We start from the raw sequence: 27,079 nt of genomic DNA, 5'->3' as shown, positions 1-27,079 counted from the left end.
ATTATATATAATATAATAATATAATAATATAATTAATATTATATTATAATATAATATTATATATATAATATTATAATATAATAATAATATATGTATACATATATATGTAGTCTATATATTTAATATTAATGATGAATTGTAGATATAAAAATCATATTCAGTAATTTTTAATGGATCCCCAATTGTTTTGTTAATGAGGTGACTAACCTTCAAATTGGAACAAATATCATTCTTTCATTTATTAATACTGACTGTCATATGAGATCTTTTTTGTGTGTATGTTTCAAGACAGGGTTTCTCTGTGTAGCCCTGGCTGTCCTGGAACTCATTCTGTAAACCAGGCTGACCTCAAACCCAGAAATCTGCCTGCCTCTGCATCCCAAGTGCTGGAATTAAAGGTGTGTGCCATTGCCCGGCAGCATATGAGATCTTGAAATCAATACAAATAACCAAGATTATAACATGTGAGTAATAAAGCCCTTTAGTAAACATCACTTTTAGATTAGATATTTCAAATATGATGATTGATTTTTTATTCCAATCTAGCATACAGTTCTACTGAGCTGCAGTGAACCTAAAATATATGAGACTTCATTTTTATTAGATATTTTCTTTATTTATATGTCATATGATATCTCCTTTCACAGTTTCCCCTCCAAAAAAAAAGAAAAAAAGAAGAAGAAAAGAAAAAAACTCTGTTCCCTCCCTCCTCCCCCTGCTTAACAACCTACCCTCTCCCACTTCCTGGCCCTGGCATTCCCCTACACTGGGGCATAGAAACTTCACAGGACCAAGGGCCTCTCCTCTCATTGATGACCAATTAGGCCATCCTCTGCTATACATATGCTGCTAGAGCCATTAGTCCCACCATGTGTACTCTTTGGTTGGTGGTTTAGTCCCTGGGAGCTCTGAGGGTACTAGTTAGTTCATACTGTTGCTCCTCTTATGGAGCTGTAAACCCTTCAGCTCCTTGGCTCCTTTCTCTAGCTCCTTCATGGGGACCCTATGCTCAGTCCAATGGATGCCTGTAAGCCTCTACTTCTATATTAGTAAGGTACTGTTAGAGCCTCTCAGGAGACAGCTATATCAGGCTCCTGTCAGCCAGCACTTGCTGGCATCCACAATAGTGTCTGGAATTGATGATTGAATATCGGGAGGATTCCCAGGTGGAACAGTCTCTGGATTGTCTTGGAAAGATCAGGAATTCAAGGCTCATACCTAAACATAGTAAAAGCAATATACAGCAAACCAGTAGCCAACATCAAACTAAATGGAGAGAAACTTCAAGCAATCCCACTAAAATCAGGGACTAGACAAGGCTGCCCACTCCCTCCCTACTTATTCAATATTGTACTTGAAGTCCTAGCCAGATCAATTAGACAACAAAAGAAGATCAAAGGAACACAAATTGGAAAGGAAGAAGTCAAATTATCACTTTTTGCTGATGATATGATTGTATACTTAAGTGATCCCAAAAATTCCACCAGAGAGCTCCTAAACCTGATAAACAGCTTCAGCAAAGTAGCTGGATATAAAATTGATTCAAGCCAATCAGTGGCCTTCCTCTACACAGAGGATAAACAGGCTGAGAAAGAAATTTGGGAAGCAACACCCTTCATAGTAGTCACAAATAATATAAAATAAGTTGGTGTGACTCTAAGAAAGTATATGAGACTTCTTATGCTTAATTACTAACCATTTGGCCTGCTTCATTAGCTATCTATTTAAAAGTGCAGTCTGTTTATTTTTATGGCATTTTGCTCCTTTGCAGCTATTGAAACACTCTTAGAATCTATATCTTATTGTTTCATAAGCGTCTACCAGGCTATGGGTTTTCTCCCCCATGCTCCCACCAGCAGTAAAACTAGGCTCATCTTCTTATATCTAGGCTAGACAAGGAAGCCCAGTTAGGGCTTCCAGTTAGGGGGAAAGGATTCAAAGGGAGGCAACAAAGTTGGAGACAGTCCCTCTTGCCACTGTTAGGAGTCTCACATGAAGATAAAGCTTCAAAACTGTTACATGTGTGCATATGGCCTGGGTCCATCTCATGCATACTGCCTAGTTGACAATTTTGAACTCATACTGGCCCAGGTTAGTTGATTCTGTATGGTTTCTTTTGGTGTCCTTTACCCCTCTGGCTCCTTCAGTCCACCCTCCACTCTTCCCTAGGATTCCCCAAGCGCCATCTAGGGATGGACTGTGGGTCTATGTATCTGTCTTCATCACTTGCTACATGAAGCCTCTGTGATAACAGTTATACTAGGATCCTGTCTGAAAGTAAAACAGAATATCATTAAGAGTGTCAGGGGTGGGCTCCCTGGCATGGTATGGGTCTCAAGCTGGAGCAGTCATTGTTGCCTTATCTTTTCCCCTGCACATCTCAGAGCTGGACAGATTGTGGGTGGAAGGTTTTTTTTGGCTGGGTTGGAGTCCCAATCCCTTCATTGGAAGTCTTGCCTGCTTACAGGAGATGGCCATTTCAGACTTCATATCTATTGCTAGGAGTCTTAGCTGATGTCACCTTCATAGATTCCTTGGAGTTTCCATTGTCCTAGCTTTCTACCTTTGTCCCAGAGATCTGCCTCCCAACCTGATTATACTTGTCCTTCCCAGGACTCTCTCCCTCTCTCCCTCCATCTCCCCCATGTGATCCCTCCTGTTCTTATACTCCCACTGTCATCCAGCCTCCTCTCTCTGTCTACCCAGATATTTATTCTATTTCTCCTTCTAAGATTCAAGCCAACCCCTTTGGACTCTTCTTGTTGCTTAGCTTCTTTGGGTCTGTCGATTGTAACATTTAGTATCCATTTATAAATGTGTACATACCATGTTTGTCTTTCTGGGTCTGAATTACCACTTTCCTAGTTCCATTCATTTACCTCCAAATTTCCTAAAACCATTGTTTTCAATAGCTTAGTAATACTCCTTGTGTTAGTGTACCACATTTTCTTTATCCATTCTTTGCTTGAACATACAGGTTGTTTCCGGTTTCTGTCTGTTATGAATAAAACAGCTACGAAAAAAGTTGAGCAAGTGTCCTTGTGGTATGGTGGAATGTCTTTTGGGTAAAAACTGAAGAGTGATACAGCTGGTTCTTGAAGTACATCTATTCCCAATTTTATGAGAAACCACCAAATTGATTTCCAAGTAGCTATATTTTCTCTCAAAGACAAAATGTTTTTAATTTGTTGTTTTATCGTTTTTCAAAGCTGAGATGTACTCTTTCTTAGTACCTAAGACATCTCAGTGTTGGTGGAATGTTTCCTTTGTTTATGAAGCCCTTGATTTGACTGATCTCCATGTGCTATGGAAGTGGTGGCATATGCTTATACTGCCAGCACTCCTGCAGCTCAAGGAGGATCAGAAATTCAGGGGCATCTTGGCTACATAGAAACTTTGACACCCACTCGATAAATGGGCAGTTCTGTCACTACTCATCCTCTAAGAAAGAAAGGTAGAGAGGGAGGGGGAAAGAATGAAGGAAGAGAAAGAAGCCAGAAAGGAAAGAAAAAGAAAAACAAAACAAACAAAAAAAAAAGCCAAAACAACAAAAAGCTGCTGGATTAATCTCAAGGCAACAGTTTTATCCTAGATTTCCCATGAGAAATTTTACTGTTTGGTATTACATTTGAGTTAAAGTTTGCTAGAGATACAAGATATGTTTATTTCTTGAAATGTGTCTGTGATACTTTTATATACCAAATAAACATGGTACAACATAAAACAGTACTTGGAATATATATTTATTTAAATTATTTTGACAAATATTCTTTGAGTTAATTATAGCCATTTGAAAGAAAAAATGTTATGCACAGATCCTATCTCTTGTAAGTAGGTGAAAATATCAGTGAAGTCATGTATTATGACATAGTTAAGAAGATTGCTTAGTTGTTTATTCTGTTTTTTCTAAACATAGGTTGGCATTTATTTAAGTATCCATCTATATCTGGATAACAGTACATATGGAGAAAACATCCTTCTTTTGTATATTTTATTAGAGTGTATTATTTTGTATAAAATAATAGATTGTACTATATATCATTTTTATACATGCCTATTATATCTTGGTCATGTTTACTCTCCCTATTCCTTTAAACTTCTGCAAAAATCACATATATTCAAATATTTAGGAAATTATGCACAATACATTTGAGGAAAAAGATTGCATTTGGTGTATTGGTTTTGAAGGACTCATAGAGACTACTTTTTAGTGAGTGTATTTTCATATATTCTTAATTTTATAGCAGAGATTTTAGTCCTGTTTTGGAGGAGCTGAGGCGGTAACTCAGTGGTCAATTGCTTGCCTTGCATATGTGACGTCCTTCATACAATCCTCAGCATTGCAGAAACTAATTAATTAATGTAAAACAATGCCTTAATTTAATAAAAATAGGCAGAGGATCTAATTTCATCAGATACACATACAAGCCACTAGTGAATAATCTTTCATCTTGCTCCTCTTCCTGGGTATGCTGTTCGAAGTTCCCTGCCTTTTTTTCCTTTAGCTCAAAGAGACCCTCTACTCCGAGACCCTAAAAAAAATCTCTAAGTTGCTGCTGGTGACAGGAGTGAAGTAGTAAATAGGAATTAGGATTTATCAACCAAATGAAGTAGTACCCAGCAACAGAAGAACTCTTGGGCTGCAGCTGTACACAGCAATATGGGTGGCTATCTGATGCTTTGTACTGAAGGCAAGATAGAGTCAAAATCTGTTTGTTATTCTGTGAAAGAAGAGGGAAAAAACACTAAATATTACCTGGGAGAGGTAATATTTAGAGGTAATGGGAAGAGAAGACATTCTCCATAAAAATTGGGTATGGATAACAGGGTTATTGTGTATTTCAGTTGTGATTTACATATAATCAAATGTGTGTAAAGTGCACAAGTTTTAATTAAGATAAATATATTTCAACAGCCCTTACTGGAAAATATAAATGAAGGTATTTAATATTCAGAAATTAATAGAAACGAAGTCTTTCACTGTAAGGAACTGGTGCACACCTACATCATAGTCTACAGCCATTGCCTTGCTATCCTGTGAGAGCTGGGTAGGAAGTTCCTACTGCTGAAGTCACCACATACTTGAGACAAGGAGTAATAAGGCTGGTCCTGTCTAGGAAGCTTTCATTGCTGGCTTCCATGGTGCTGGAAGATTCTCTCCTGGATGATTCACTATACACTACCTGGGAGAGCTGTCATCAAAAGTCGTACACAGCTGTGAACCTTGCAATGAACAATACAACTGTCCTGGCAAGATATTCCCACTTGTATAATAGTGGCACAAATATTCCAGGAATAATCAGACACTTTCTGATTGGACTCAAGTTCTGATCCACAAGATAGAATCTTGCCTGGCGCCATTAACTGAACCAATAGCTTGTTTCTCTGGTCATAGGGTGTACTGAAGAGCCTTGTAGCAATATTTTGTTAAATAGACACTAATAAATTGCCAGTTAGATTCTTATCTTTATACTCAAAGATTAGTACATCTATCAACCCCCATCAGAGATGCGCTTTATAGTAGTAGATAGTGATTAACACAGAGGCCCACAACTGTTCAATTATCTAGATAATAACAGACTGAAATGTTCAGCTCTATATGTGACAACTGTATCATGCTCACTTCCCAGAAGGCTTAGGAATTATTATAGAAGAAAGGTTGGAAAGATAACGAAGAGCTAGAAGTGATGGTCATTTGCTGTGAAACAGTGTTTGCCAGACATGGCAGAGCCACTGGATATATGAAGATACAGTGGCCATGACAATATGCACAAGACCTGTACAAAATCAAGCCAAACATACTTACAGCATGGATGGTGTTGGGGGATGGGGAACTAATGAAATCCCACTTCTAGCAGAAGAGCTGTTGGCAGCCAGTACTGTTGAGTGTTGAGTAAGGAGCACATATGGGTAGCTCTAATTGGATTTAGTCTGTTAAAATAGAAAAGCACATGCAATTGGAAAGAAAAATGGAGGTTGAGGTATGGGAAAGACCTAGAGAGGAAAGAATGAGAGGTGGGTTTGATCAAAATTCATCATATGTGTGTTACCTTAATAACAAATTTCAAATACTGTAAGTGTCCATCAGCACAATGCTATATCCAGAGTCAGTTCTGTTCATTGGCAGCGAGAACATCAGCAGAAAGGTAAGGGATTCATCAATAGTTAAACCCTTTTGATCTGGGGGAACTGCGATTGAATTTCACAGCTTTGGTGAATTTATGTTTAAAAAAAGACTTAAGTATCGGCTTTATGAAAAATACGATGAGACTTTCAAAAACCTGAAAGGAAGCATATAGGCGCATGGCTTGGAGCCTCTTTACATGCAAATATATTGGAAAACAGTAATGCTGTTGGTCCCAGGAAACCCTGTTGCCCACATTTCTGTATCATGCTGTACATAGTCTTTGTCTATGGTCCTTTAGTTAGGAGCCTAAAGAGTAATTTGTATGCTGGTGTTCCTCATGTAAATTAGGTCATTATCCTTTTTAAAGGTATACAATCTCCTGCACATGAAGGCACTTTCTAAGCAGCAGACTTGACCTTTCGTTCCTCTGTTCAGAGTACCTGCAGAGCATGCACTCATTAGCTCGAATTTGACTCCATGACATTTTTACTTAATTTTCTTTTTCCTCAGTGCTAGACACATGGGGTAACCATTTACATTCTTTCTTGACCTGAGATGCTCTCTAATCTCTTTCCAGCTGTGGCATTTGTCATTCAGTCCCATCAGGATATGGTGACCCTTCTCTCCATACTTCAATGCCTGACTGTTAATTGATTCACATTAGAGAAGGAACTAGAAACAGCCTTATGGACTTAGCTATATTTAATTATGGTTAACCAGAGCAGTGGAGGAAAATCCATTTCCTCTGGAGTGCAATCATTCTTTAAGTAGAATGAACAAATAACAATAGTTCCTAAAATCCTTAGGTCTAAGTACTGTTGGTTGGTAATAAAGAGCTTCAATCCTTTCCATTAGTACTAATATCATGATAATACCAATCACTGTAAATAATGATAATAACTGTGAGTCACACTTTGGTACTTCTGATTTCAAAGACCATACTCTTAATCATTTTGCTAAGAACTTTTAGTGATTGAAGGCTGCCACCTTAGCTATGTCCTCCATAGAGCTCAACAAGGATAATTTCACTTACCACATTTTCAAGAGAAGAGCAATGAGGTGCAGAAAAATGAAGCTTGTTATCCAAGATCATTCATTTTCAGTGACATGAGTTAGAGCCCAGACCAGCTCTGATACCATATCCATGGCTTTCACCATTAGTGTAGTGCCTGAAAGGTCAAAGAATGCTAGCAAGAACATCTCTGGAATGTTTTCTCAGAAGCCATTTGTAAGTTAATTCAAATGGTGCTTCTGATGGGCTTTTTAAATTTTAAGTTAAAATACTATATTTGCAGATTATAATGAATTGATGAGGTATGTAAACACCTTGAGTTGTAGGTAGATATGACTTCATTCTACCAAGGGTGCATACATTCAGAGATGTTGGGGTCTCCATTGTCCAGCAATCTGTTATGTCATGTGTGATTAAAATGATTATTTAGTCAACCATGAAATATCTTCTGATAGAAGTATGCCCATGAAATGCTCATGGATTATTACTATATAAATGATAGTCCAAAAGTGATCTATAGACTTATAATACAATCTAAGTAAAAATTCAAATGACTGTATTTAAAGAAGAAGAGAACTAAAAATCTAAATGGAGGCCCAAAAGGCCAAAGATAATCAGAACAGTCCTGAACAAGAATAGTGCAAGAGATGTCACTATACCTGATTTTGGGTTGTGCATAGAACCATAGTAGTAAAAATAGTATCGTTCTGTGAGAACAAAAGACACATAGATCACTGGAATGAAATAGAGGACCTAGATATAAGTTCATGCTCATACAGCTACAGGTGCATATGTTTTGGTTTCGGTTTTGGTTTCCTCAAAGATGTCAAAAATAGACATTGGAAGAAGGTTAATATTCTACAAGTAGTGCTAAGAAACCTAGATATCAATATTCAAAAGAATGAACTGAGCTTTCCCTGTCATTGGGCACAAAAGTCAAGTACAAATTGATAGAAGAAATCATCATATTCCCTGATGGTCAGAAAATCCTAGGTTAGAAAGCAAGAAATATACTTACTGGATTCACAGCTGAGTAAGACCCTTGGTGTCTTTTCTCCCTCATTTGATTGTGTTATACCTTCTGAAGTACCAACCATTCAGGCTAGATATACAGACCTGTGTAATAGTAGTACTACTTTTACAAAGACAAGTGACTCTCCTGTGATTGAATTTGAAGCCTCTCCAAAGGAGGGAATCCATGTGTTTTCTGTATACTCAGTCAACAACCTATGTCCCGAAAATTGTCAAGCCAAGAACAAAGGTTACTAGTACATAACTAAATGGACAAACTTTCAAACTGACTTCTAGATTCCTATGTTTACAACCACAGATAAAAGCTACTCCCATCCTTTATCATAGACTCCTTTCTTTGTAGCAAATGGCTGCCTGCTGAAAATGAGTAATGGCTGAGAGCCTAACCCTAAAGGAGATGCTTACAAAATCCCCTTGAAGGCTTGGAGAATACTGGGGAAGAAAGTATGAGAAGAATGTGAGAGTTGGAAGGCAGGGAGAACGAGTATGAAATGTCGTTCTTTAGTTATGATGCAACCACTGTGCTAAGGAAGTTGAAGGAGTCTCCATTGAGCATGAATAAGACTGGCTTTGTCAATAATCACTTATGGATGGGAAAAGAACTTACAAGGTCTTACTCCTTACTGCTGTACATCTGATTCTGGGAAAGGATGAGACCTCTTCAGTTGTTCATCCACTGCTGAGACCAGAAAGCATCAATGGATATCTCCAAACCCATGGTCAATCACATTAATATCCTTGACTAAATCTTGTGTCATAAAACAAAACAAATAGATTGGAATGTGAGATAGATATATGTAAGAGAAAGAGTGGGTCTGAAGAGGAGGGTGGATACGAGGAGGTAGGGTGGATAACAATAATCATTATGGATATATGTATATTTATATACATATGTATGCACACAAATATATATATGTATATATTTGTACATATATTCACTATAAACATACATTAAATTATTAAAGAACTAATTGGTTAATAAAACTAAGTATTCTTGTGAGGGTATAGATCAGAGAAAGTGGGAGTTTACCACAAATGGTGGTGAGCATGCAGCAAGATCAAAGAAATTACTCCATTAGAGGATCTGAGGTATAGAACAGTTAGGAGCCAGCAAGATGAGGCTACCTACTTACAAAACACAAGGGAAGATTTTCAAAGAAAGAAGGGTTCAACACTAATGGTGGGAGAAGGAATTGTTCTTGGCCAGCTTGTTTCAATGTGGACAGAAATATCCTATATTTTCATTTTGCGTCTGTTTCCTATCTATCTATCTATCTATCTATCTATCTATCTATCTATCTATCTATCTATCTACCTACCTACCTACCTACCTACCTACCTACCTACCTACCTACCTACCTACCTACCTATCAGTTACAGTTAGCAAATACTTCTTATGTCTGTTCTGTTGCTATTTAGGCCTAAGTGCTATCTCTGAAATAAATGTTCTATGATGGCTATGGAGTGCAAAACCTTATGAAAAAAGAAAGGGAGCCATCTAGGATGTTAATTTTAACCCCTTTACAAGTACATGGCGAATGACCTCTTGAATAGGAGTTAATACTGCCATGAAACATTTCTTATGCCCTGCTGTCTTGTGGTTCAGGAAAAAGGAGTGAGTGAAGGGTGGGGGCAAAGAATTGTTTTCTTTGTCAGATAGAATGACTAGTCATTTCCCTCATAGAATAGCACCTGAGCATCAAGTGTGGTTTCTAACAGTATATAGAAATTTTCCCCAACTGCTATGATTATACCCTATATACCTGAAATCAGTAAACATAAGTAGCATTTTATGAATTATAAATTTTAATTATTGTGAATAAATTTATTGTGACTATACTGAATAAGAGACTGCAAGATAAGATTTTTTTTTAATTTTTACTTTTCTATTAGTACATTTTTTCTTTCATCCTTTTATACATGTACACTATATACATGTCCTGTCTTGTTTTTCATATCAACTCTGACCCCATTCCTCCCTATCAATTTTTTTCTCCTGTTTATTAGTTCTGGTTCTGTTTGGGGTTTCATAGAGTTTGATCAGGGCTATCTGAGTTTGGAATTAACCTCTGGGCCTGATAAGCCCCTTAGTGAGTGCAGGACTTAACATGAGCCTCCCTTCTCCCAGAGCCTATGACCAAAGGCTTATATTCTAAGGTATATATGTTTGCCAATTATGAATGATTGATCTATTGTGGTTTTAGCGTATTTTAAATTCATGTGTACACTATGTCTCTAGATTATTATTTATGTCCTTCTATTGAGTTCTTGTTCTTACAAAATATCATTTAAAAATACCACTTTAAAGTATTTTATTCAAGTAGAGCTAAATATCTTCTTCTGTAGAACTTTTGATTTTTATTGAAATGTTTCTATTCTTGTAGAGGAAGACTTTAGAAAAATTTCAATGGACTCAGAAAGGTTTCATTAAGAGTTAAGGATGCCTCAATCCTGCAGGGAAAAAGAACTATAGGGAACTAAGGAGTGCCACGAGTTAGAGACATAGTCTCCCCTGGGAAAGAGCACACCAGTGGGTTATGCATTACTAAATGATCAACCCTAAAACACACACAAAACAAAATGAGTACGTTGTACTCATATATTTAGGGGTCTGTATGTATAACCATATATGTAACAATAATTAATGAAAAAAGAAGATATGAATATAAAAAAAAGCAAGAAATATATATGTACATATACATATACACATACACATGAATCTACATATATTTAAGCTTTTTAGGGAAAGGGAAGGGAGGATGGTATAAATGTACTATTTCTTAAATAGTAAATAATTAAAACAACTTATATAGGTGCCAGAGATCTGATTCAGTGTTTAAGCATGAGGCCTGCCCTTCGAGAGGGCCATGGCTCAATTTTTAGCATCCACACAACCATTGGTAACTGCATTCCTGGGGCATCGGCTCCATCTTTTTACTTTTGCTCTTACCAGGCATGCACACAATGCACAAATATATGCAGGCAAAACACTCATGTTCATAAAATTAAAAATAAAAGAAAATATGTATATAGTTGATCCCATGATAGACAGCTTCTGTGACCCCAAATACTATTTATTTGGGTCTGTTAACAATTATTCATTTAGAGCTGTGCCTAGTAGCCCACACCAAGCACTTAGACGACAAAGCAAGTAGATCTTTTAGTAGTACAAGACCAGCCTGGTCTGCAGAGTGAGTTCCAGGACAGCCAATGCTACATAGAGAACCCTGTCTGAAGAACAAAAATAACAAAAGAAATTATTTAAAGACCTTGAACCGTGGATAATCTGCTTATGTCTTCTAAACTTGATTTTCTTCTGGAACATACTCTTCCTGCTTCTGTTTTATTAAAGTTGGTCCATTTGTTATAGAAAGCACTAAAGCACAATTACAGTGGAATTGTTTGCCTCATTTTGTACTTTAAAATTGAACTCCTATCTGTGGTGGGTCAGGCTCCTGACTCCTATTTTTCTCATGTCTCCACATAAAAAGCTGCCCCACGGCCTTTTTAAATTTTTCTTCATCCTTCTCCTGTCTTTCCTACTTTACCTGCCATTGCACGGGCACTTTTGTTTCTGGTGCATTTCTTTTTTTGTTTACTTCAGTTTACCCTTTATTAGAGTAGGTTGTTCTATGTTGCTCATTTGCATTATATTATGCTATTGCGGGTAGAACTGTGTGTGTGTGTGTGTGTGTATGTGTTTTATTACTGTTTGTTATTCAAAAGAACATTTAGTACATGCAGGTAATATAACGTAATCGGCTTTGCTTTCCATCTTTTCTTACTGAGTCCCACACTTAAAACTTCCAGAACTATCTGAGCTGCCTAATCAGTAGCTGTAACTACATGTTCTGTTGTTGTTATGGTTGCTATGGTTTCTGGCATGGTATATTCACAGAACCCTATGTTTTTGTCATTACACTTTACTCATATTTTCTATATCAGATGTTAAATCAAAAGTGGAAAATTTTTTTTAATCTTCTCAACTATGTGAGGATATGGCAAGTGGCTGAATAAAAACTCATTGAATGATATTACTGCTGGGGTGCTCTGGGGTCTTCCTAAAGCTTACTGTCCCCAGGTTTAATAAGCTCTGCAAGGTGAGCATGATTTCAGCAGTTGTGCATGAAGAGAGAATTCATAACAGAAGTGACATGGAGAGGAAGCAGGTTATCCAGCTCCTAAGGAGAGAATTGTGTGGATTGGTGGGAGGGAGCATCATGCAGACAGATCCGGGTGTGATCTTACCATCACTGAGGGATGGGTCTCAGTCCTTTGGTTACAGGAGTTATCTGTTGGTATCATTCAAGTGCCATCAGAAATTTGGAATTGAATTAGCTAACTGTTCTCCCAGCGTACCGGATAAGTGTGAAGAAGACATTGTAACTATACAAAAAGATAATCTTATTGATGAGTAATTATACAAAAGATAATCTTATTATAGATGTTATTTATATATATATATATATATTTTCTCCCTTTTCTTATCTGTTCTGTGTTTTTAACTACCCATCCTGCAGAGCAGTGTAGAATGCCTTCAGAGACAGACTAAAGTACTCACAATTTCATTCTCTACTGACCTTGATACACCTCACATTAACAGATAACATTCTTCTATCAGTTATTGCATAGTAGGCTTTGGATCAATCAATCCAAAGCATGATAAATAAAGCATGATATAACTGAACTCTGTGCTTTAGGCCATTAACACTTGTGTGGACTGGCTTTAGAAGGCATGGAAAACTTAAATTTAAAGCTTGTGATTAGAAGTGAACAATGAGTAGTGGTTACAGAGGAGTATTAAAGGATCTAAGTAATGGCTTCCGATGGCTTGAGTCTTTACAAATGCTATAAAATGATGTAGAGTGGGGTCATCCTACCTGGAAAAGAGCAAGTAGCAAAAGATGACTTTTGCGTGTCTGTTACAGTTTTGTTTGGGGACTGGGAGGCTGATACGACAACAGTGTGAGTATGTATGGGGTACTGGCATTCAGACACTTCTTTAAATAGTCTATAGGCGAATGTGTGTGGGGTACTGGTGTTCAGACACTTCTTAAAATAGTCTTCATGCTAAGGAAGATATCTTCAGAGTTATGAGAACCTTCAAATCATTGGTCTTGAGTTAGACTTGAGGTCTCATGTGATGACATGAGTTATCATGTAGCACAAGTTACAACTCATTTGAAACTACAAATTACCATTGTTTCTAAACATACTTCTTGCTTGTAATTTCAAACTAATTTAGACAGAATGGATTTGAAATCAGAAATCTTAAGCAAGATACGTTCAGACTGATAAAGAACAGAAATGAAAATTTTTAATCTCTCCAGCATTGTTACTGCCTCTGATATAAGAATGCATACTTATTGAAGGTTATATATCACATTGGGTTGCAGTGTCCAGCTTTCCTTTTGATCTTTGGAAACAGCATCTTCTATATAGCCCATTTTGGCCTGAATGCTTTGAGTGGAGTAGCTTCCCTTGAACTTAGACCAACTCCTGTTTTCTCTGTGTTGTTGGGACTACTGTATCCCAACTACACATAATGACAGTGTTTTAAAATGTCTTTTTCAATGACAATAAACTTCTGTAGTTTGTTTTTAAAGAAATATTAAGGTGTGATAACTGAGTCTGTACAATTCTGTTGTCAAGACTGGCTGAGTCCAGAGTCAACATTGCTCAGATCTTACCTTCATTTCTGTGCAAGTTTTCTCATATGTAGAGTGGGGTAACAAGCATCTTAGATTGTTTTGTAGAAACATCAAATAAAATGGTGTTTAAAGCATGTTAATCACATCTTTCTCAAAGATCAGTCCCAACTTTTCACAGCTGCAAAGAGTTAATGCCAGTACCAAATTGCCAAAATAGCCCTTAAAAAATTGACTGAAAATCTTGGAAGATCTGACATTGTTTTACTTTATTATGCAAATAGTTTTGACCTCCAGAGATGATTTATTTTGCTTCAGAAGCCTCATTTCCTCTGTACTGCTAACCAGTTTAGTCCATTTTGTCCAACAATTTATAATGATCCTGTAAAGAACTACTGATTATATTAAGATTTTTGGCTCAATTACCTGTTTCAAACGCTCCGTGACTAAGGAAAGCATGTCATTTTCTCCTCTCTTGCATGCAGCAGTGTAACAATAGACTGTGAATAGAGCAAATCAAAGAGACACAAATACCAGTATGAGGGCCCATTGTGCTCAGTTTGTTTCCCTGTCATATCGTTTTAATTTAGGTCGGCTGATTGATTATGACAGGCTCATTGTTCCCTTCTTGGAATCTCTAGACATGCTAATATTCCTATTCTTATCTGTCCATTTTGATTCCAAAACTTAAATGAAATGGAATTGCAGCCTTCACTTTGTTTGCCTGTGCTAGGTGATTATCTCTGAAGTGCGATTTTGTGATTAGGGGAGCCTGCATGCATATGCTCAGCTAATGCTGATTTCCCCCAGGGTGCAGAACAGGTAAATTCATAATGAATGGATGTTGTGCTTTGATTTCAAATAGATGCAAAACCTCACCATGCTTCGTAGTTTTATTTTAAAAATGTATTTAATTATTCTAAAATTAACAGGAGAATATTAAAATTGAACTTTAGTAATGTGGCATTTAAACATAAGTCAAGGGTGCTAACTGCTTATGAATGTTAATCCCTTTTTAAAAAAACAAAAAAACACAAATCTCTCTGCCATAAATTGGAGGGGGAGGTGTCATTGAAAATCTTTAGTTTAATTATTTATATTCTTCCTGATTAATTCCTCAAATGTCTCAACGCAGCTTGCTATTTGTATTGTCATGTTCTAGCGTTTCTTATTTTGAAAACTACAATAATTATTCAACTAATTACTGTCATAGTATTGTCATAGTTGTTTGGCCCTGGAAAGGGTGGATTCAGTGGTGAAGGGGGCTAGGAGTGAATGATTGGTACGATGTGTTCAGGTGTTTTCTTTAATGGTCTTGGAGGAAAATTGCTCCTAGAGTTCAAGAGATAAATTTTAAGGAGAATTTAATGTTCTGCAGATTAGATACACTTTAACCCAATCACCAGTGTGTATAATTGGTACATTGAATCATAACCATAGCCATACCTTTTACTGATTGATTTAGAAAAGCGTTGTCAATAATATTGTCAATCAACAGTCTCTGATTTGCAGTATATTTTTGCTAAAATTCACTAGGTATAAAACCTGAAGAATCAAGCCTCCAGGATTGTCTTCTGTTCTTAGTGGAGGTTCAGATTTTAAGGGGCTAGAGAATAGCATGATCATGCTGCCCTTCTCCTCTCAGGAGGGGGATTCTGAGGTTCATGGTGATTATGTATGCTGTCTCATAGGTTGTGTCAGTAGTTCTTCCTGCTCCCCTGGTTGCCAGGAGAGCACTGTCTGCCTTAGTAGTGAGTATTGCACCTGAGCTTACAACTGCACAGAAGTCTGAAAGATGCAACTCTACCAGTCTTTCACTTTATCTTTCTTAATTTGAGCAATAACAGAAACATGGGCCACTTTTTTTATTAGGTATTTTCTTTATTTACATCTCATATGATATCTCCTTCCCCAGTTTCCCCTCTGAAAAAAAGAAGAAAAAAAAAACTCTATTCCCCTCCCCTGCTCACCAACCCACCCTTTCCCACTTACTGGCCCTGGCATTCCCCTACACTGGGACATAGAACCTTCACAGAACCAAGGGTCTCTCCTCACATTGATGACTGACTAGGCCATCCTCTGCTACTTATGCTGCTGGAGCCATTAGTCCCACCCTGTGTACACTTTGGTTGGTGGTCTAGTCCCTGGGAGCTCTCAGGGTACTAGTTAGTTCATATTGTTGTTCTTCCTAAGAGGCTGCTCCTTTGGACCTTTCCTATCTCCTTCATGGGGGACCCTGTACTCAGTCCAATGGATGCCTGTGAGCCTCTACTTCTGTATTAGTCAGGTACTGTCAGAGCCTCTCAGGAGACAGCTATATCAAGCTCCTGTCAGCCAGCACTTGCTGGCATCCACACTAGTGTCTGGATTTGGTGATTGAATATGGGAAGGATTCCCAGGTAGAGCAATCTCTAGATTGTCCTTCCTTCAGTCTGCTCCATAGTTAGTCTCTGCAACTCCTTCCCTGGGTATTTTGAAGGAATTCCTTTTAAGAAGGAATGAAGTATCCACATTTTGGTCTTCCTTCTTCTTGAGTTTCTTGTGGTTTGCGGTTTATACTTTGTGTATTCCGATCTTCTGGGCTAATATCCACTTATCAGAGAGTGCATACCATGTGTGTTCTTTTGTGATTGGGTTACCTCACTCAGGATGATATTCTCCAGATCCATCCATTTCCCTAAGAATTTTATAAAGTCATTGTTTTTAATAGCTGAGTAATACTCCATTGTGTAGATGTACCACAATTTCTGTATCCATTCCTCTGTTGTGGGACATCTGGGTTGTTTCCAGTTTCTGGCTATTATAAATAAGGCTGCTATGAACATAGTGGAGTATGTGTCCTTAGCATGTTGGAGCATCTTCTGGGAATATGGTGGTCAACTTTATAACATAAAAATATACATAGAACAGTATAGATGATCTCATGTGCATTCGTTGTCTTTGTGCGTACTTCATAAAATAGGCAATGCTTAGAAAATAACAAAAGGGCCCTCCACCATGCACGTAGTTTATCTATGTTTTTCTCAGAGGAGACCATGGCTGGTGCATGCCTATTAATCCCTTCTACTTGATGTGTTCATGAAGAAGCTTCAGGGTTATTTAGAGGTTACACTTTTAATGTTTGGTTTCAGTTTTCAAGTGTTTGTTAATCCATCTCTGTGCGTCCAAGAAGAAAAGTGCAGCAGAAGGAAGCAGTCGGACTTCTATACTCCAGTTACACTCTGATGTTCCTCCTTATACTGCTTGTCTTATCTGAAAGCAGGGTTTAAGTTCAGTCTGTCACTTTTTTTTTTTTTAATTTTATGAATGCATTCGAATACCTTAGGGGAGGAACAAAATAATTTTAGTATAATGTTTTCATTAATCCTTTGAGAATTTTATACGAGCAAGCAATGTATTTTGATCATATTCCACTTCCCCTCCTTCCTTCGTTCTTCCCAGACTCACCCTCGCTCCCCTATTGCTTCCCATCCTCATGACTTCTGAGTCTAATTCGTGATCCCCACAAATCCACGAGTGTGGCTCATCCTCTGGAGCATGGCAGTCAACCAGGGAAATGGACTTCCTCTTCCCTAGAAGCTACCAGTAGTCAGCAGCTCCTCAGTAGTGGTGAAAAAGAAAGTACTTTCAACTACTATCAGCTATTCAGGAAGTAGATTGCTTATCATGTCATCCACCCTTTATTTTAGCATTTTATTGCTGCTGGAATAATGTGAACGATTGCCATACAGAAAAAGAGAAGCAAGAGGCTCTTGTGCCACCAAGCATAACATCATATTTCAGAACAAACCCTAATGACTGAAAGTACAAGCCATGTTGTGTATCATTTTCTGGATGATTTGTAAGATGTAACGACTCTGTGTCATGTAGCCTAAGCTAGCCCTGAATATACTCATTACCAAAGGCTGGCCCTAGGTCTTCTTGCTGCCTCCTCTCACATGCTGATAACAAATTACATGTGGCTTGTTTTCTATACCTTAGTTTGCAGAGTTTTCCCCCTACCCGCCCCCCCCCCCGTTTACTCACCTATTGCCTGGCATGCCTGTTTGCAGATGGGTATATCCATTCAATCTCTTTTGCAATATGCTCTTTCTGCAGCTTCAGCCACCTTTGAAGACTTCCAGATCCGGCCCCATGCTCTCTTTGTTCATTCCTACAGAGCCCCAGCATTCTGTGATCACTGTGGAGAAATGCTGTGGGGGCTGGTGCGCCAAGGCCTTAAATGTGAAGGTGAGTTCTTTTCTGCCCCCTCCACGATGAATGTGAGCTGAAGCTCCTTGCTTCTGTGTGCCTCAAGATGACCCTGTATTCTCTCACACACATTCTCCTGTCATCTCGATATCTCTGCCCCCATTTATGTAATATTTCGTTCAGTTCTGAAGTGTCCTGTTTTTGACATTCCTTACCTCATCTACAAACCTAATTCTCACCTTTTTCCTCAAGTGGAAGTTTTCCATACTGTAGTGCATGGGGTATTTTAGCCAGAAATTAAAACTAAGATGTCTATCTTATTTAAGCCAGAAATTGCAATAATTATCTTTCGAAGGAGCCGGAGAATTAGGTGGATAATCAAACCACCCGAGATCTCCCTGATGCTGAATGGGTAAAATGGAACTCCCGTGTGTGTTTTTGCACAGACAGTGGTATGAGCTTTCTTCCAGAGAAAACTCCTTGAACTCAACAACTCAGTATGCAAGAACACTACCCTGTAGTCCCAAGGGCTCATGCATCCCTTCACTGTGGTCTCGATTTGGGAAAATGGTGTACTTTGAAGTATGGCCACTATGGTAATCCTTCTGGAATACAACCTGTAAATAATCTTCTCATAATTGCTCAATTCTTACCCGGAGAATGGAAGTTCAGAGAGAGCAAATCTTGAAGAAACCATGCCTGAGGTATATTGTTTTGAATAGACTTCTTCCACGTTGACACATTTGGGAGAACTTTAAAGAAGGAAAGATTCAGCTTGACTCCCAGTTTAAGTCCATGCTTGCTTGGCTCCGTTATCTCTGGGTCTACAATGAGGTAGAACACCAGGGCAAAGAATTCACGGCTAAGCGGTATCACTGCGAGATTGGCATTTGAGACAAATGTACACTTTCAGGCATGTCCCCAGTGACTTATTTTTCTAACTAATCCCTTCCTCCTAACATCCCTATCCCTTCCAACAGTCTGACAGCTGGGCAGTCATCAACACAGGATCATTCAGTAGGCATTCCAAATGCAAACTGTTACACTCTGTCGTAGCTGCCCAAAATGGGTATACCAGTGTGATCATGCAAAATGTATTGGGTCCACCACTCAGAAGTGCCATAACTTCACTATGCCAGCATCTGTCAAAATTTCAAATCCAAGTCTCCTCTGGACCTCTTAGCTGTAAACTGGCATTTTGTTTGTTTCTTACATACTTCCAACCCTTAATGAAAAATTCAAAAGGATGCTGTAAAATAACAAAGAATCACCATACCAAACATGACCAATACCCAGAAGCACAAATATCAAATCTTATAGCTTCATGCCCAGCATCTAGGCTACATGGTGGCATGGTGTGTTCTCTAGCTGACTAAGGTAGCCCTGCACTAATGGCTTTGCTGGTTGTATGTAGCTCAAGTGGTCTCTCTTAGGCCTTCTCTGAACGATGATGGTCTTTCCTTAGCCAACACCCCATTTTTCATGGCATCTCCAAAATTTGTTAGGTCTCCATCTCATCTTCTTCATCTCTCTCATGCAGCCATTCATTGCTCTTTCAGGCCTACAGGGATGCTTAACTGCTATAGTATGCTCCCAAGTATTTCTTTGAAGTCTTGTTAGACATTTCCATGACCTCATAACTTTTGCATTCAACATACCCACAAAACTATAAGCAAGTAAATATATCTCATTTTGCACTCGGGAGGAGCTGTACCCAGGACCATAACTTCATCAAGATCTACATATCTGGGTGGCAGAACTGTAAATTATGTTTTATGAAAAGTTGTCTGACCTATTTTGTGACACATGGGGAAATTCTGAGTAGCAGGAGCCAGTTATGTGGGAAAGATGCATAGCTTATACATATAGGAAAAAAATAAAACTTCCCAAAGTGGGAAATATCTTTCTATCTACCTGCTACCTAGAAACCAACAAGTATATGTACTTAATATTATCTTGATTCTGTGAAGCAGTTATTTTTGTCTCCATTTTACAGATTCCCATCTATAATTGAGATAAAACACTTTGTTCAGGGTCATGTATACAAGTTGCAGAGACAAGCTGAAGATCAGTGTCATGCCAAACTTATGATGAACTACAATTAATTTTCTCCTCTATGTGCCCATATACTTTTAAAACTACAGAAGCTAAAAATGGTTTAATCTATTTGTAAACATATTTGTAGATCTCTCTAAACCCAACTTCATTATATTCAGAATGTCAAAAATACATAAATAAAAATTAAACAGCCAAACAAACAACCAGGGAAGATGTTGAGTTTTTACAATAAAGCAGAAATCTGAAAACCATGTTTAAATAAGGAACAGACTCAGAGAAAACACAGAGGAAAATTTGTATTTCCAAGTAGCATCAGGAAAAAATGATGTCGTGCCATGTTTTCAAATTCTTAATTTATAAGCAATGATGGAATAGATTTAATTTCTGGTGAAATGAGAGCTATTTTTATGTTTGTGTTTCAGGATGTGGTCTGAATTACCATAAGAGATGTGCATTTAAAATCCCTAACAATTGCAGCGGGGTGAGAAGGAGAAGGCTTTCAAATGTTTCCCTCACTGGACTGGGTACTGTCCGCACAGCATCTGCGGAGTTCTCCACCAGTGCCCCTGATGAGCCTCTGCTGGTATGACCTGCTGTTTATGCATTCCCCACTTGCTTGAGAAATCTGGAGGATGTTGTGATATCTGTTTCAGGCCAAGAGAGCATGCTGGGAGAGAGATGCAGCCCCTGTGTTAATGACTGTGTTTCCACTGGGTCTCCGTTGTAGGTTGGTCAGTGCATCATCAAAATATCCAACAGCTTTGAGTTTGCTTTCTTCTCTGAGCTTTGTGAAACTGAAAAATATGCGAGGCTTCATCATGGTCAGAAGGCCTGAGCAGTGTGAACAAACGTGTTAATGTTGCAAAAGATGGTCTCCTCTGCAGAGTACTCAAGTACTTGTAGCACACTGAATATTTCTTCTGAGCTGTGATCTGAAATTTACCTTTATGAAAACTCCAAAGCCTAACTGCTTAACATTACTGATATTCATACAAGTTTATCATTGGACATTCACAAGTACCATGAAAAAAAAACTGCACTTAATTAAAATATTTCCATGCCTGTAAAATGGCTGATGGACATGGTGATAAGCATTTGTTATGGAAATTAACTTTTCAAACAATGACAGAAGAATAAAGTGATGGTTGTATAAGTCATTTACAAGAATGGAGTTTTGAAACAGCTATTGGCTTAAAGCTCCAGCTTTCTCTTGTCAGTGACTCTTCACTGGCACCTTATAGTATAGTTAGTATAGAAATTGATGAAAAATAAAAGTAAGAATTAGTAAGGCCAAGTAAATCCACCCTAAACTTGAGTGGAAATAAGTTTTGGAGTTATGTATGACAATTTATAATTGTCATTACATGGAGAGTATTTGTGATTTTAAATTAAATGACAAATTTTCTAGTACACTAAGCCCCATGTCAGTGTCAGATGGTCACTCATCTTTACGAATAGAAAGCCCTTCTAGTCTATTCTTACATTGTGTTTTTGCTGATATTGCTGTTTTTCAATCATCTTTAGCTGGAACTGTTTTTGGAAGATAGGTATCATTATAGTACTTAAATATAATTTTGTAATATTCAAAAGACATATATGTGATTCTAGGGAATCCTGTGTGTTTGAATCAATTAGATTAAAGGATATTTTTTATAAAAATAATTACTCAAAATTTCTACTTTAGAGTAATTACTACTACACACTCTGCATTGAAGTTCTTTGGTTGAATTCAAAATTAAAAATCATGATTCTTTTTAAGTTACACCACTTGCAGTAGGGGAACTGTAGTAATTTCAAGGCATATTGTATGGAATAAGGACATTGAAATTATGTAAATATCAATTCAAAGTAAATGTTTCTGGAATTAATTGAATATCTTTATAGAAAATGTGATTTTTTTAGACAAGCTCTCAATATATATACTGTGTCACCCTGGCTATCCTTGACCTCACTAGGTAGACAGAACTGTCCTGGAACTCATCGAGGTCCTGCTGTCTCTGCCTCTCAAGTGCACATTTCACTTGAAATAGAATAATTTATCAGGCACTTCATCCCAGAGAAACTGATCCTCCTGCAGAAGCTATTGATTACAGAAGTAGAGCCTTTGGAGCTGTCCCCATCCACACTGGCATGTCACCTGGTATTGGCATGATGCAGGTCTTATTTAGGCAAACATTTTTTTGAAATTTCATGAATGTAGCTTTCAGCACTAAAAATATGTACACAAAAGCAACACTAACTCAGTAGGTTATGTCTATATATTCAATATGATTAACGAATTACTACTCATTCAACAACATAGGTGAATTTCACAAAGCAATTTTAAATAAAGAAATCAAGCAGGCAGTAGTAGTTCATGCCTATAGTTTCCAATCAGGAAACATAAGATTTTGTGGTTGGTCTGGATAGCATAATGAGACCTCTATCTCAAACAAGAATGTAGTATAGTGGCTGGTTGTATGTCAACTTGACACAAGCTGGAGTTATCACAGAGAAAGGAGCTTCAGGTGAGGAAATGCCTTCATGAGATCCAGTTGTAAGGCATTTTCTCAATTAGTGATCAAGGGGGGAGGTCCCCTTGTGGATGATACCATCTCTGATCTGGTAGTCTTGATTCTATAAGAAAGTAAGCTGAGTAAGCCAAGGGAAGCAGGCCAGTAAGGAACATCCCTCCATGGCCTCTGCATTAGCTCCTGCTTCCTAACCTGCTTGAGTTCCAGTCTTGACTTCCTCTGGTGATGAATGGCAATGTGGAAGTAAGCTGAATAAACCCTTTTCTCCCCAACTTGTTTCTTATACATGATGTTTTGTCCAGGAATAGAAACCCTGACTAAGACAGGCAGATACAAAATAGTCTATACTTATGGATTCAAGATCTGAATTCCAATTAAAGCAAATTCAATTTAGGTTGAAGAACAAGAAAACAATGCTTTTTCTTAGTTGGATGCCAGCTGGAAGAGCTGGAAGAGCTGGTATGAACTGTCTAGGGGGCTAGGAGAATTCTGCTGTACATATATATTTCCATATATATATATATATATAAAACCTTGTAGAGATGTACACCTAAAATTTTTTACCCTTATAAAGTTCTTATACATTACTACTTTAAAATTATCTAAATAGAGGATGTGCCTAGTCCCACTGAGACTAGTTGCCCCAGGGTTTGGTGGTACCTTCTCTCCTGAGGAGAAGCGGGGGCAGGATGGGACTGGGAAGAGAGGAGGAAGGGGACTGTGTCAGGATGTAAAGTAAAATTTAAAAGTTATCTAAATCAGTAGTTCTGGTATCTTGTTAATCACAGCTGATACTTCAGCCCCAGCTAACCAAAACCACATAATCTTCACAATCAAAACAAAATGGCCCTGATAAGAGTCTTTAATCTTCCCTCTGAAGTTTCACAAGTCAGGCCTCCATCTCTGTTGATCTGTACTCAACATGATCTTCCAAGCTCCTACAGAACATCCCACAGAGTTCTTAACAACCAGTGGCTCTTGTAGCTCAAAGTTCCAAAGTCCTACCACAGTCCTCCCCAAAACAAGGTCAGGTTGTCACAGGAATACCCCACTATGCTGGTACCAATTTGTCTTAGTCAGGGTTTCTATTCCTGCACAAACATCATGACCAAGAAGCAAGTTGGAGAGTTAAGGGTTTATTCAGCTTACACTTCCACATTTCTGTTTATCACCAAAGGAAGTCAGGACTGGTACTCAAGTAGGTCAGGAAGCAGGAGCTGATGCAGAGGCCATGGAGAGATGTTCCTTACTGCCTTGCTTCCCTGGGCTTGCTCAGCCTGCTCTCTTATAGAACCTAAGACTTCCAGCCCAGGGATGGGACCACCCACAAGGGACCCTACCTCCTTGATCACTAATTGAGAAAATGCCCCACAGCTGGATCTCATGGAGGCACTTCCCCAACTGAAGCTGCCTTCTCTGTGATAACTCCAGCCTGTGTCAAGTTGGCACACAAAACCAGCCAGTACAGGGGTCATGACTGATATGTTGAGAAGCACTGATTAACAAGTATATTATAGCTATCCAAATAGAAAGTCATTGGAAATGTTTATCACAGATTATATAAGGGAAGGATAACATGTCATATTATAATTATTACTCATTAAATCATGAGATTCCTTTAATTTAGTTAAAATAGTTTTATAAAGAGGGTTAGAAAACTGCCATTATTCATTAACAAGAAGTACACTTTAGATAAAACGTTAAAACTAAAGTGCCATGGCATGCTGAGATTCGTGCTTTTTATTTTTGTGATTGACGTTGTCTTCTATAGTAGCTTTTGCCAAAGACAACAATATAATTCATATGATCTTTCTTTAAGACAGGCCAAAACAAAAGAAAAGCTGTTACACTATATCACATGCATATGGAATATGCACTGTAATATGGGTTTATTTCTTGGTGATCTGTAGAAACTTTTGATAATTCTACCTCAACAAGATAAAAAAAAATGGTGTTGTCTACTTTCTAGTTTCTTTTTTTTAAGAAAAGAGTTATTTAACAGTATTTCTTCAAAAAAGACTGAAGAGGTGGCTCAGTGCATCAGTCACATAACACATGTGTGAGGACCAGAATTATGATCCTCATCACTCACATTAAAGCTACATGGGCATAATTGACCACCTATAATCCCATTGTCTCTCCTAGCAGGGAAAACAGGGTGTTTAAGCTGTGAGTTCAAGTGATAACTGGCCTCACAATGTAAAGTAGAGAGAAATCCAGGAAGTCACCCAGAGTGAACATCTGGCCTGTGCATGCATGCACACACTAATATATACACACACGTACACATGCACATGCCAACACACACATGAACATGCATACACATAACACATAAGCCTATACAAGAAATTTGCAAATTAATCGACCTTGTACAGTAAAAATTGTTAAATGCTTCTTGGAGCATCCCTGTAGTGGAAGTCTTAGTAGCTACTAAGCATAATTAATGGTCAAAGAAATCTTGAGATAATGAAGTCAGTATTCTGAAACTTAATCAGTATAGAATTACTTTTCCCCCTCATAAAGCCCATGGGTATTTTATGAGACACATACTTTTTGGAAAATAATAAATTATTGAGTTAATGCATCTTGTCTCATCCATCTTCCCACTCCATAATCTGAAAGATGAATTCTGATATGAGACCAGACATAAAGATCCTCAGGACCAATAGTGAAGAGAACTATGGGGACTAGGATAGTGTCTTGTTTTGGAAATTGAGAAACTTATTTGGTGTAGTGGTTTGGTTTGGTTCTGTTTTGGCTTGGTTTTTGCTCTGAAGCCATGTTTGGGTCTATGTTCGAAGGAGAAGTTGTCATTCCTTACTTCCCCTGTATGATTGATTCATCACCTCACAAACTGCTTAGCTAGTACTGACTGCCAAGTTACCTTGGTAAAACCTCAGTTTAACTGTACACAGCCCCCAGTTCCCCCAAGTAAGTGACCACATACTACAAATCAAGATATAGAGATTTCAGAAACACGTAATACAATTCTTCTGAAGGCACAGTAATTTGTTTAGCAAGTAGGAAGAAAATTACTAACATCAGAGTACATGCTACAGGTTTTATAGTTTTTCAACCAGAGTTCACTTTTGTTTTGGTTTCTAGATATCAAATAGAAGAACTACCTACATCTTTTCCTTTGTTTTAAAAAGAGGGATTAAAAAAGAATACATCCAATATAAATTTCTGATAAATGGTCTCATGGAAGCATTTCCTTTAAAATTTATACATATTTATTTATAAAATTTATGTATGTATATATATACATATTACTGTCAAATGATATTTTAACTTTGAGTGAAATCAACAGAGTAAAAAAATGCACCATAGACATATCTGGACTCTTTTTTAAATAATTTAAAATCTTTAAATTTTATTTTATATCTATGGGTGTTCTGTATAGTACATACATGCCTAGTGTCAGCAGAATTAAGAAACAGGCATTAACTTCCCTAAAACTGGATTTCCAGCCAGTTGTGAGTCGCCACGTGGGTGCTATGAATTGGTCTCAGGATCTCTGGAAGAGCAGCCATTGTCCTTAACCACGGAGCTATCTCATTACTACCTGCATTTGTCTTCTTGAAGATCTTACTTTAGGCAGCCCAGGTATCCCCAAACAAATTGTGATTATGCTTCTCCGCTCACTTTTGACTGACTGCAGGCAAATAACAGCTATGCAATATTTGATTACTCTAATGACCTTTCTCTTCATTTTATATTGAGAGCAAGAATTATTTTGAAGAAAACCTAATCTTATACTTAAAGGTCAAAAATACTTCATTTTGACTCTAATTTGTTTTCAATGAGGTACAAAAAGCATCTCTCATTACTAGACCAAGGATTTTTTTTTTTTAACCACTACTCACATCTCAGAATGTTTTGTGTCTGTGACTTAGTACCTCCTCTTGCCCTTAAATTCTAAAAGCATTTTTCAGTTTGGAATTTTGTGTGTCCACAGAGCTGACTAGTGTTGTGTTTTGCTTTGGTCTGATGACAAATGCGTGTGTGTTAATCAGCATTGACTAATATGCATTACTTTTCCCTAGTAACCTTGTTTTTCTCTCTTTTTCCCCTCTGCCTACTCTTTGCTTTCTCAACTTCATCTTTCAGTCTCCTGTGAGCCCTGGCTTCGAGGTAGGTACAAAACTACCTGGCATTAAGAATATGCAGCATTGTGTCTTCAAATCAACCTTGTACTGCTCCATAGCTACATTAGCTGTGGTTAATGGTTAGTGTTTATTTGAGAGTTCAGTCCACTGAATGCAGAGCTCTGGAGTATAACTGTCCTGTCATTGTTTGTCATTTCTCTTTGTCGCTGTTTTGTAAATTTTTTTTTATTTTCACATTAATTACATAATTTTCTAAGGTGATCTATTAGTTTTATTTACCTAAACTTACTTGCATGATAGTAAAAATTGCATACAACAACAAGACCGAAGCTTCTAGAGTGAATTGCTTGGATAACATAGACTTTTATAGGCAACTGTGTAAAGCACAT

At 37.7% G+C, this 27,079-nt stretch overlaps 1 protein-coding gene across 2 annotated transcripts in view; it reads left to right on the top strand.

The window, feature by feature from the left end:
* The window catches only part of Prkd1 (protein kinase D1), a 290,741-nt gene that overhangs the window by 194,888 nt on the left and 68,774 nt on the right, over window positions 1–27,079 (top strand). Inside the window, exons 3-5 of one of the 2 annotated variants that reach the window (XM_031357081.1) lie at window positions 17,918–18,049; window positions 20,491–20,651; window positions 26,692–26,715. In XM_031357081.1, coding sequence (XP_031212941.1) covers window positions 17,918–18,049; window positions 20,491–20,651; window positions 26,692–26,715 — 317 coding nt within the window. The remainder of the gene's footprint in view (window positions 1–17,917; window positions 18,050–20,490; window positions 20,652–26,691; window positions 26,716–27,079) is intronic. The other variant, XM_031357082.1, reaches the window with a different exon arrangement.

This window comes from Mastomys coucha, unplaced genomic scaffold (genome assembly GCF_008632895.1).
Source record: "Mastomys coucha isolate ucsf_1 unplaced genomic scaffold, UCSF_Mcou_1 pScaffold6, whole genome shotgun sequence".
In the NCBI taxonomy this organism is placed as follows: domain Eukaryota; kingdom Metazoa; phylum Chordata; class Mammalia; order Rodentia; family Muridae; genus Mastomys; species Mastomys coucha.
Note: the sequence above shows the minus strand (reverse complement) of the source record. Positions and strands in the feature narration are given on the sequence as shown.